The 13388-nt window shown below is 40.3% G+C and overlaps 1 protein-coding gene across 1 annotated transcript in view; it reads right to left on the bottom strand.

Annotated features, from left to right (window-relative positions):
* Positions 1-13388, bottom strand: part of NOS1 (nitric oxide synthase 1) — a 1255637-nt gene that overhangs the window by 853402 nt on the left and 388847 nt on the right. The window contains exon 2 of the mRNA XM_044068292.1: positions 12326-12426. Coding sequence (XP_043924227.1) covers positions 12326-12409 — 84 coding nt within the window. The 5' untranslated portion in view covers positions 12410-12426. The remainder of the gene's footprint in view (positions 1-12325; positions 12427-13388) is intronic.

Below are 13388 nucleotides of genomic sequence, written 5' to 3' on the forward strand. Positions count from 1 at the left end.
TACCCCCAGGAACTTTGTAGTTTGGACTGTCTCCACTTCTTCGCCATTGATCTTGAGGGGCAGATACATAGCAGAGCTCTTTCTGAAGTCAATAGTAATTTCTTTTGTTTTATTGATGTTCAGGTCCAAATTGTTGTTATTGCACCATTCAATCAGGGAGGTGACCTCATTCCTATACCCACTCTCATCATCACCAATTATGAGTCCCACCACTATGACGTCATCTGCAAATTTGATGATGTGGTTGTTGCTAGCTTTCGCAGAGCAGTCGTGGGTAAGGATAGTGAACAGTAGAGGACTCAGCACACAGCCCTGGGGTATTTTGGTATTGATTGTAATACTCCCTGAAGTGTTGTTACCAGCATAGGTCCTTTGGGGTCTTTCAGTCAGGAAACTGAGGATCCAGTTGCACAGCCCTTTATTTATGCCAAGGCTGATTAGCTTTTCTATAAGTTGCATTGGAATCACTGTACTGAATGACGAGCTGAAATCTATGAACAGCAGGCTGGCATAGTTGTTCTTATCTTCAAGGTGCTCCAATGTGAGGGGAAAGTGTCACTAAAATGGCATCAGCAGTTGATCTGTCTGCCCAGTAGACAAACTGCAGTGGGTCAAATGATTGGGATAGTGCTGTAGTCAAATGCCTTTTAAAAAGTCTTTTGAAGCATTTCATTACATTTGATGTAAGGGTCACTGGCCTGTAATCATTTAGGCAGGTGGGGTTGGCTTTTTTGGGCAGAGAGATTATGCTGGTAACTTTGAAGCATGCTGGTACTTTTCCTGGACAAGCGAGGTACTGAGGATGTCCATCAGGACTATGCTCAGTTGGTCTGCACAACCTTTCAATACTTTCCCCAGAATGTTATCAGAGCCAGCAGCCTTCCTGGGGTTCACTTTTCTCAACTGGTTCCTTACATCCACAGCACTGAAGTTAAGTACTGCCTCCTTTTGGTCAATGAGAAGCTTTACAGCCTCCAGGTTGTTTTTCTCTTCAAACCTGCCAAAAAAAGTGTTTAGATTGTCCAGAAATTCAGGCTATCATTGCACTGAGCTGACTTGGTCTTGTAGTTAGTTAGCTGTTGAATGCCATGCCACAAGCTTCTTGAATCTTACACATCCTCAAAACATCCTTGTATCCTCTTTCCATACTCCATCTTGGCCTCCTTGATACCCTTTTTCAGATTAGCCCTTGCCACACTTAGACCCTTCTTATCCTTTGCCCTGAAAGCAGTGTTTCTTGTCCTCAGCAACTCATACACCTTGCTGTTTAGCCATGGTTTTTGGTTGGCTCTTACTTTAATATTTTTGATGTTCATTACATCCTCCATGCATATGGATATATAAGCTATAGTTGTTTCAGTATATGCATCTATGTTTTCCAGATTGTTCACTGTGGCTGCCTCCCTGAAGACATCCCAGTTTGTGGTTTCAAAGCAGTCCCTGAGACTTTCCATGGCTCCTTCATGCCAGACCCTAATTTGTTTTACAGTGGGCTTAGCTCCGATCAAGAGAGGTTTACAAGCTGGTATTAGTTTTGTGGAGATATGACCAGAACCACCCAGGTTTGGTTGTTGTACAGCTCTGTATGCCCCTCTCTTGTTAGTGTAAGCCTTGTCCCCTTGTGGGAAAATCCACAACTTGTTAGTAACTGGGTAGCACCTCCCTGAGATCTGATTTAATGAAGTCACCAGCTATCATAAATGCACAGTCAGAATTCTTGCATTGCAGCTCACATATAGTATTAAGCAGTATACTCAGTGCTTCAGTGATGTTAGCACTCGGTGGTATATATACAGCTGCTACATAGACACCATTTATTTCTCTGGGCACATAAAAAGGTCTACATTTCAGTATCAGAAATTCCACAGTTACAGAACAATGTTCATTCACAATGTTACACTTTTTGCACTAGCTATCATTCACAAAAATGCACACTCTGCCTCCCTTAGCTTTTCCACACAGAGCTAAGTTGCTATCAGCTCTGAACAAAGTGAAACCATCAAGGCTTACAGCACTGTCACACTAGTCATGTTATTTAGCCAAGTCTCTGTAATGATTAACAGACAGGAATTTCTCACCTTGTTTGTGGTGTTGAGCTCAACCTGAGAAAGTCCATCTTGTTGTCTAATGAGCATACATTTGCTAACAGAATTGAGGGAAGTGCAGGCCTGTGAGGGTTTTTTTCATGATGGCAGCAATTCCAGCTCTGCAGCCTCTTTTCCTGGTTCAGTTACATCTCTTCCTTTTGGGTCTCATCTTGATTGTTCCTGAACCTTCCATTCCCTGATTTAGGTACTTTGAAGTTTGTTTAGTTAGGATGTTGAGTTCCAGCAGCTCCGTGAGTGTTATAGGCACCAGCATACCTCTCAACCTGGAAACATCAAAAATCTGGACAAGGCCCATGAAAAATAGGTACAAATCTGTACGCTGATTAACGTAAAATTTGCATACATAATTACATAACCCCGCCCACTCCAGTAGAATTGTGGGATACCAACTTTCAAACGCAAACTGAAGAACAGAACCAAAATATAGCACCAGAGTTCCCCTGCAGCCATTCCAATGTCCCATTACCTGGCTATTTCACACCATTTACCATAAATACAAATGTGTGCATACTTTTACTTCTACAGTGATTATTTGGATTTTATTTTTTACGTTTTATAGCACAATGCACAAACAGTAATAGATATCTGGCTACTAAACAAAGCAATACTGTCTCACAATGAAAATAGACGACATTAAAACTTCTCTGCTCTTGAAACTCACATTCATTGAAACAGCATTGAAACCCACAGATTACCTTTGGGCTGTTTTCAAATCAGAAGCTCCTTGCAGTTGCACACAAAGCAAGAAACATACATGCGTTCTTCGATATACCTTCCTGATTTTATTAAATTATATTCCTTGAGTAATACAGCGCACTTGTTAGACTTAAGTTAGAGCGCATTTTAAATTTATTGTTTAAACATTTTTCCAGTAGACAATGAAACAAAATGCATGAATCAATAATTACAAAACTGCACTATTCATAACATTTCCATCATAAAAAAGTCTACTTCCACACATAATTGAATTTTAAACTGTTTGAACATTTTCCAGTAGGCAATGAAACAAAATGCATGAACCAATAATGACAAAACTGCCCTATTCAGAACATTTCCATCATAAAAGTCTATTTCCACACACAATTGCATTTAAAATGTAATGTTTGAACATTTTTCCAGTAAGCAATTATGCAAAATGCATGCACCAATAATGACAAAACTGCCCTATTCAGAACATTTCCACTTCCACACACAATTGCATTTTAAATTTGTTTGAACATTTTTCCAGTAGGCAATGAAACAAAATGCATGAACCAAAAATGACAAAACTGCCCTGTTCAGGTCATTTCCATGACAACTCTCACACACACACACACACACACACACACACACACACACACACACACACACACACACACTCTGCTATTTTAGTTTCAAAATGCAAAATTTTCCAAGGCTTCCTAAAGGATGGTATTACAGCTGAATCTGTCATTTCTCATCAGTCATTGCTATTTAAGCTTATACTGTGGTGTCATAGACGCTGAATTATCGGTCCCAGTTAGAATACCACTAATTAATTAATAATAGTATGGTGTTTTTCTTGACTATCAAAATAGTTATGTTAGAGAGGAAGCAGCTTGATGCAGTGTTGGTTTTAAACTTACATGCATTTGAGTAATAGGTTCAGAGTAAGTCGGTCAGTCAGTCATCGTTGAATGAAAACTCTGAGGATACACACAGGTCATTAAAAACTATAAGCTCTCTCTGTGACTTTTTCCAAATAAAAGAAATGCTGAGGTTTGCATCAAAGGACCAGTGGTAGCACAACAGCTTTATTAGGTACCTGACTCATTCTGCTCAGACTGGCCGACTTCACAGAAATCTGCTGATGCACGTTGAACCGGTCTGCTGAGAAATCCATCATTCTGCTGTGAAATCCATCCTCCCAAACAGCATGTTCTGCGGTGAAATGCATCCATCCTCCCAAACAGAAATCCACTGATGTATGGCACGTTCTGCTGTGAAATTCATCCATCCATGGCAGGCTGGCAGCAGTCCTAAGTCCTCCCAAATGAAAATTCTGCTCAAACAGATGCCGTTCTGCCCTTACACCATTCAAGCAGACGCGCGCAGTCCAACAGAGCTGACATCATCGCGCACGCGATGATGTCAGCCCCGAAAGTGCAAAAATTGAAATAAATAGATGAATAAATCGGAAATGAAGAGGTGCCACTCGGGAATCGTGGCACCCCATTACTGGGACCCCAAAACTCGGTAAAAAACGAGTTATTTGGGATGGTTGGGAGGTCTGGGCACCAGATGTCCTGTAATAAGCAGGGAATCCAGCTAGAATGATGGCACAATTGAATACATGATTTCCAGAAGTTTCTTTCTGCTGTAAGTTACTGTAACATAATTTAAATGACTGGAAAATGATTTTCCTATATTTTGGCAGAAAAATACGACAGATTAAGCAATCCTGTATCATGAGCAAACACAGCTGCAGCTTTCCTGAGCACCGCCATTTTTTAATGCATTTTGCATGTTCATGCATGTTGATATATAACAAACACACACACACACACACACACACACACACACACACACACACTTTATTTGAATTTGTTGACAGGGAAGGGAGCTGACCTCAGTAATAGGTCTATAAGGAGATATGTCCAGTGACTTGACTAAAACATCTTCAGAATTACTTCTGATTAATGAAGGGTATTTTGATACATTTATTGATATGATGTTTTGTGCCTTCTGACTGCTACTTTTTCTAGGTTTCTTAGAATGGTGATTTTTACAATCAAAGTGATTAACTTTTTTTTTAATAATTACTAATCCATTGCACTTGTAATAGAGTGTTAATACAGTAATAAATAAATAAATACAATAAGTTGAGTTATTACGTATTTTAAGTGCTTTCATCTTTATTAAAACAGACTTTATTCAAAAACATTTTTAACAAAAGGGACTCATTTTAAATATTTAAAACAGTCACATGGCATACAACAACAAAAACAGTAAGGACTTTCCACATGAATGATGTTTTAAATTCAATTAATTGCCTATGCAGCATATATTTAATGTTCAAATGTCCACACAGACCTGGATATACCAAAGCTTTCAACCCAAGTTGTCACACAACTCCTTATTTTACAAACATTGTCTAAGTCACCCCTCCAAAAGTTTAAGACTATTTCTTCAAAAAACAAAATTAAAAAAAATGTTACTGTTTCTGTTGAGCTTAAATAATGAATTGCTGACATTTTTAATAGCAGTCTGGCAGTTAGCTCAGAGAACTGTGACTTGCTAATGAGCTCTTTCCTTTTCCTGTGATACATGGTTTGAATCATTCCACTGTCATTTGTGTACTGTGTGACCTTGGGAAATTGGGAATTTGGGCTAGGTTTCTTAATGTTCTCCTCAATTGCATAATTAGTATTATGTATATGAGCATCTACATGTCCATAAATCCTCTGCATTAGTGTTCTCTAGAAATAGAACACATTTCAATCTGTACATTCAGCAAAATAAGTCACATTGAAATTATTGCAAGTAAGGTATCATGTAATCTGAAAAATCCTGCCAATTACTGCTACTTCAAAACTTGGAGAAGTGTAAACAAATCTGCAAGGAATTGTGCCATTTTGTCTTTTTGACCACATTCTTTGTCATTCGTTCTTCAAACAAAAGTCTGATATTGCACACCCCTTTGATAATGAACCTGGATGCTTCACCTGTAACTTTAATCAACTCAATCTTGCCATGAAGGATTTTCAATTTAGCTGTCACTCTAGTCAAAATATTACCACAATCACCTGAGAATATTAATGAATGGAAAATCCATGTTAAATGTGTTGCTTATAGTCCTACTCAATCTGATACTGAACTGTTTTTTTTTTTTAAATAGGGATACATTCAGAGTCACACCTTGATGCAACATCGCTCCCAAATGTTATCAATTGATTCACAAGGTTATCTGGATCTATATTAAAATCATGAAAGCTCAGTTTCACGAATACAAATTGATCGACACATAAGTGTCAAACACCAAATTCAGCGAAGAGCAAATACAGTGAATCCGGAATGTTGAACGACCTTTTTTTTGGCCAGCAGGATGATCATGGGGATGAGGAAATAAATCCTTTTCCCCACTGTAGTGCAGTCTCAGAGTTGGTATATCTAAGTATTGGGGTTGTGGGGAGTGGAGGGGGGCTTGCCCCCCTGCACAAACGTTTTAAATAGTGTTTTGCTTTAGGTTTGTTACATTGGATTTTCCTTACCTGTGTGGTGCTGTTGCTTCCGGGAATACATTCGACGTTGTGGTTTTCGTGTTTGTCATCCTTCACTGTATTTGGAGTTTGACACTTATGTGTCAATCATTTTGATATAGACCCATTTATCTGATATCTGTAAATAACAACTTACAAAGTTTTCTTTTCTAAACCTGGTAGAAACAAACATTTGGAAATATCTGAGTAAGTAATAGATGGTTATGTTCATGCTGTCATTGAATGGCAGGAAAAAAATGCTCTTATTCAACCTGATCACAAGGGAGTCAAATTCATCTCTGGATCACCACCACAGGAAAAAGAGGTCATCAATAAAACATGAATAAAAAAAAATCAGTATATTCATCATCACAGAGACCTGGTTCATGAACATCAAAAGTACCCTAGCATTGCAGGGTTTCAACACATACCATGAGTTCAGGCCCACCTCAGTAGATTAATGCACTAAACGCTGCTGTGTCTTTATATCTACAAAACAAAATATCACTTCCAGGCAGAGCTAAGTATATGATTCCCTCTATGTCTCCCTTGGCTCATACCTTCTACCTGACTAGTATGCTGTCCGTATGTATTAGGCCAAACACAATTCTCCTAGGGGACTTCAAATACTGCTACATCAATTGGGAGGCCTAGCCATCCCCTGACATGTATTCTCAAAGATTTCTAAGTTTTGGAAATATAAACTGGCTTGGCCAGTTAGTCCGTACCCCAACTAGGGGAGACAAAATCCTGGACTTGATCCTCACCAATATGGGACAGTTCTGTTCCCCATCAGTTGTAATTTACTCCCTCATCAAACTGGACCATAAATTAGTCACATTTACCATAAGAATGAAGGTGGAGGCATCCTCAAACACCTCATTATTCTGAGATTATGCAAAGGCTAACACATGAAAACTGAGCAATGGCCTAGCTAAACTGAACATCCCTTTCAACATGATGACCTCACTGCATATGTGGAATCCATTAATATCAAAGTCTATGCATATGTGAATAGCTGCACAGATGCATCTGTCTTCCTCTGAAGAAAATGTTTTATTTATTTATTGCCATTTGATTACCGGGAAAGTCTGACTGGGTAGGAGCCCATTTTCAGCAGAGGTTTTGGGGAGGAACATTCCAAAGTTTTACAGAACATTTTAAGAATAGTAATTTTACAGGCTTTAAAAGTAATACAAAATACACATACAGTTTAAATAGTTTTACCAAATTAGACATAATGTAAAAAGATTGGTTAAGAATAGCTACAAGTTCTATGACAATGATTTAACATTTAAAGAAATATTAGTCAGTTTATAGATAAATTAAAGGTAAGTTAGTATAATGCAAACAGGATTTTCACTAGGAAGTGAAACAAAATCAGGCTTTTGGTATATATAGACAGATATATGGGTTTACCGAATTACAGCAAAAGACCCAAATGTTGTCTTTTAAAACAATGACCTCAAACATTAAAAACATGAACACTGACATGCTATTATGCATCCACTGAAAAATAATCATGGCACATGCAAGCTTAATGTGAAAAAAAAAAAAAAAAAAGGAAAAGAAAAAAAACCCACTGAAGTGTGTTGTATCCCCAGAGATTAAATACACATTAATGTTATGACCAATGTTCCTATAGCATGACTTCCTGCTATAGAAGGTATATCAGCTATAAAGGTTATCAGTCATATATACATACAAATCTCTCTTGTTCTAATAAAAGTACAGGTCTATGAAGAAAAAAACATTATAACCTATAATACTAGTGATACTACTACTACTAATAATAATAATACAATGCTCCTAAAGCATTTTTATATAGGTAAAGCTCAGCACTTGCTCCTAAAGCATTTTTATATAGGTAAAGTACTTGTATACTAAACAAAGTACTACATTAGCCTAGAATCCCCTTGAGTACCCATTTCCCTATAGGTCCCTTCTGACTCAGTTACACAGCAAACTTTATCACTTTTTCTAGCATGTCGAAGGGTCAGTTGCTAGCGTCCTCTCCTGTTCAGCTGGTAAACCTGGGCATCTTGAGGCAATGTTACAATTGCCTCATGTACACAGACAACCCACTCCTTCTCCCACAAAACACAAATACATGTGAGAGATGCAACTATATAGCCAAACTGGAGGCTGAGCTCTCTCAACTCAGGACTGGCAAGACCAGACAGGAGGAGAAGGAAACCACGCACACCACAAACCCAGTTTCACATAGAACTATCACAACTGCAAAACAAACACATAAACACACAAAGACATACTCGGAGGCACTGATCAAAATCTACCAAAACTACAGAGGCCTCCAAAGCAGACACCCAAGCAACTGCCACCTCAAGACATAAGACATGCAACACATAGTTCTCAAAGTCAGTGTGCTAAACAGTCACAGCCCTTAAGGCCAAACACAATGCCAGACACACTTGTTATAGGTGACTCCATAGTCAGACACACTGACGTCCCACTCACCAGACTGAACAAGGAAAAGATCACAGTAAGCTGCCTGTCAGGCGCTAGAATCCGCCACATAACACAAGCACTCAGGTCACTCCACAGCAAGTACAAGTATGACTCAGTCATTGTCCATGCTGGTGTGAACGACCTGAGACGTACCTCCCTGGACTACATGAAAAGAGACATAGAGGAGCTCTCAGATTATGTAGCCCAGGCCGGTATGACCCTGACCCTGAGCAGTATCCTACCCTCACCAAGAATGATGCCACAATACAGAGACAAAATGATCAGCTTTAATAATTGGCTTAATTACTGGTGTCATTCTAAGGGGATCCAATGTCTGTCTGCCTGGGATGACATGCTTGACAAGCCACGCTGCTTCACAAGGGACAGCTTGCACCTGTCACCCCTGGGCTTCCGGATATTGGCAAAGGCTGTTGCCACCCCCATAGTGCCTTTTTTAGGCAAGGCTCAAATGATAAACCTACCGCCCTAGAAAACAAAAATGGAGAAAAACTAAGGGTAATACTGCTCAATGCCAGAAGTCTAAACCTCAAGATGCACGCCCTCGAAGCCCTCCTCAGTATGGAGAACATCGATGTCTGTGCTGTGACTGAAACCTGGTTCAAGGCTCCTGAGAGCACCCCAGCACTATCAGGTTATACCTCATATCATGCGTTCCGGCCCCAAAATCCGGACCGAACCACAAAAGGAGGGGGAGTATCCATATTCATAAAGGATACCTACACCTCCAGGTTAGTGGCAATGCACGAAGCATCGGAGACCATCCAGGTGCAATTAACCATAGGTAAAACTGCCCTACAGTTTGTAACATGCTACAGACCACCTTCTCAAACTCAGGAAACCCACACATCTTCCTGAAGACACTGGAGAGTATGACTGTCTCTCCAAACACCATCATATTGGGTGACTTCAACTACCCAAACATAGACTGGGAACATTACTCAAGCCCCAACACCCTAGCCCAAAGGTTCCTTGAGTTCATAAACTCAAATGCTATGGAACAACTAGTCACCATTCCCACAAGAGGAGAAAATATACTAGACCTGATCATCACAAACATGGGGACAAAATGCTCCACACCGGAAGTATATCCCTCATTGGTGAGATCAGACCATAAATTAATCTCACTGGAGAAACACATCCCGCCCCCACCCACAGCAAAAAAGACCACAGTGAAGAACTTCTCAAAAGCAAACTTCACACTTCTTAAGACTGGAGTGGTATCCTTCAAGGCCCCCGAGCCAGTGGAAACTACAACCCACGCTGCTGAAACCCTTACAAATGCCTTCTACAAGCACCTCCAGGAATGTATGAATCAAGCAATCCCTAATAAAATCAAGACCCTTTCCACCAAAGGCAGGTGCCCGGTCTGGTGGACTCCAGCCATAAACAAACTCTACAACAAGAGGAGAAAGCTACTACATGACAGAGCAAAATCCCTAAAAGGGAAGGCATCTCTGATCAATACTAGCAAAAAACTACGATCACTCATAAAATCATCCAAGGCCAACTTTGAGAGAAAAATCGCTAATGACACAAAAGACAATCATAAAGCCTTCTTTTGCTATGTTAGAAACCTGGGTGGAAACTCCCAGATATGCTCAGAATTAGTCCAAAATGATAAAAAAATCACTGAACCCACAGACATTGCCAACATATTGGCAGACAGGTTCAGTGCAAATTTCTCCCCTCCCGCCCCAAAAGGAGAAATATCTATCCCACCAGAGTCTAGCCTCCCAAACATCTCAGATGCCCAGGTGAGAGCTGCTCTCTCTAAAGCAAAAAACACAGCATCAGTGGGACTGGACGGTGTCCCTGGCTGTGTGCTACACGAACTCAATGAGGAACTAAACCCACACATAAGGCTGCTGTTTAATCTTAGCCTTACTACAGGATACGTACCCAAAGAATGGCATACGGCAACTGTGGTCCCACTCCACAAAGGTGGTGCTTCTACGGACCCTGGAAATTACCGCCCCATAAGCTTGACGAGCCTTGTCTGCAAAGCTATGGAGAGGATCATAATGGAACTCATTAATAAAGACATTGGGGACCTACAGACACTGGATCCTACCCAATTTGGCTTTGTCAAGGGCAGATCCTGCCTCTTGAACTTGGTCGACTTTTTCGAAACAGTCACTAAGGCCATTGATGAGGGTAAGGCAGTTCACACAGCCTACCTTGACCTAACAAAAGCGTTCGACACAATACCCCACTCGGGCATCATAGAAAAGCTCACCAGCTTAGATGTAAACCCATATGTCACAAGATGGGTTGCAAACTGGCTCAAGGACAGAACACACAGGGTTAGAGTTGCTGGTGCCATGTCAGACTCTAAGCCAGTCACGAGTGGTGTCCCACAGGGCTCAGTCCTGGGCCCCCTCTTGTTCGGCATTTATTTTTCTGAAGTGCAGGCAAACATAGGGGATTGTGGCTGACAAAATTTGCAGATGACTGCAAACTGGGCACCATAATTGACACTCCATCAGACACAGACATCCTCCAGAGAGGTCTCATAGAAATGGATAACTGGTGCCAGAGCCATGGCCTTAAGCTAAATGCCAAAAAATGTATAGTCATACCCTTTGGGAAAAACAAGGTAACCCCTAATTACCACATAGGTGGTAATCCATTAAACACGGAAGAAGTTATCAGGGACCTGGGGACCCAAGTTGACAGTAACCTCTCTTTTGACACACTCACATTGCCAAAGTGGTTAGGAAGACCTTCTACATTGCCCACCTGATCATGAAGGGATTCACATCCAGATCAGGAGAGGTCATTGCACCCCTGTACTCTTCACTTATCAGACCAATGATTGAGTACAACGCCCCATTCGGAATGTACCTTACCCGACACCTGCAGCAGTTGGAAAGACCCCAAAAGTTCCTCACCAAAAGGATAAAGGGGCTCAAACATATGTCATACGATGCCCGACTGAAGAAACTCCAGCTCTATTCAGTCGCATACCGTCTGCTCAGAGGTGATCTGTGCCTGACATACAAGGCCATGTCCAACCCGGAATTAATGGACATGCTCCACCTCAAAAAATCCAAATCCACCAGAGCCACAAGAGCAAGAGACTTAAACCTCAACACGGATATAAATAGGACGTGCTGGAGGGACAGATTCATCACCCAGAGACTCCCTACACTATGGAACAGAATCCCAGTCCATGTGAGGCAGAGCCCCTCACTGACTCTGTTCAAGAGAAATCTTGACGAGTGGATGGGAGATCGTAGGTTTACCCCGGGAATCATCTCTTTATCACTGCTGGATAGAGGCACAGCAAACTAATGGGTATAGTATTCTCATCCTAAGGGGTGGTGAAAGCCACACACACTCTGGCTAGGCTTATAAATGCCCTAGGGCAGATAGCCTAGTATGAACCTATGAACCTATGAACCTATGAATTAGACACATATTTTATGCATACTGTATAAACATTCTATCAAAAAATTCAAGAATTTCTACCACTATTTGTACCCTTCAATGGTGAAGATATTAACTTACATGCCCATTTTCAGCATAACGGTTATTCAAAATATTTGTCATATTGTCATCCATACGCATGTCACTGTCTGCCATCTTCTGCATCCTGAAGTCTGTTTCCCCTATAAGAGTAAAATAGTAATCAGATTTATTTGTCAGAATGGCATGTATTTCTATTTCAGCCAAGGTGTTTTCATATGATAAAAGATTATTACGTTTGGTCATGATATGAAGCAATCTCTTTGGCAAACAATACAGCACTGCAGCGGTTAAGATTCAAGAGACGATTTTTTGAAGTATCTTAACAAATACTTGACTCGTTCATCTTATTATCACATAATGCATATTTCATTACAGAAAAGGTAAACAAGGGTGAAGAAATGATCAGTACTCCAAATGTTATTGCACATCAAAGGCTACAAATGTTAACATTTCAGAATATAAAATATGCATTTTCTAGGATGTGAAAAGTTATAGTTATGTTCAGGAGGCTTTTGCAACTTTCTAATCCAGCTGCAAGACAAACTCTTTCCACTTATTGACAAGATGTAGATACCCACCAGAAGTGATTGGTTATCTCCCGAACCCAAATGTCTTCTCCTTCTAAGGATGGAAAGTATCAGGAATAGAAAGAAACCCTGCAAATGACAATTGTACCTCATCTATAGCTTGGTTTAACCAAGCCAAGAAAGCCATTGGAAAGCAATGAGGAAATCTCCAAACAAAGAAACAAATTAATCTCTTGCATTCCCTAAAAACTTTTAGAAAGACGTTAACCTTCTTACAGTAAGGAAACCTCCTCATGACACCCTCTGTACAAACAACATTCCATGTGGCACAACAAATCTTTCTCCAGAGCATTTCCTTAAAGAACAAGCAACTGCCCATCAATAAACTCCACACCTCCCACAGATTACACATTTCCCAACTCAACACCATTCATCTCCCTCTTCAACTTCAAACAAATACGTCCCAAACAAGTCTATATTCTACTTTAAAATATTTCCACTGACACCCCTCTGGTATCTGGCAATGTAAACTCCTAGTTCATATATCACTGCAGAGATCATCTGTATCTTACTCT

The sequence above is a fragment of the Protopterus annectens genome, chromosome 4.part0 (assembly GCF_019279795.1).
Source record: "Protopterus annectens isolate FY-2018-M chromosome 4.part0, PAN1.0, whole genome shotgun sequence".
NCBI classification, from domain to species: domain Eukaryota; kingdom Metazoa; phylum Chordata; order Ceratodontiformes; family Protopteridae; genus Protopterus; species Protopterus annectens.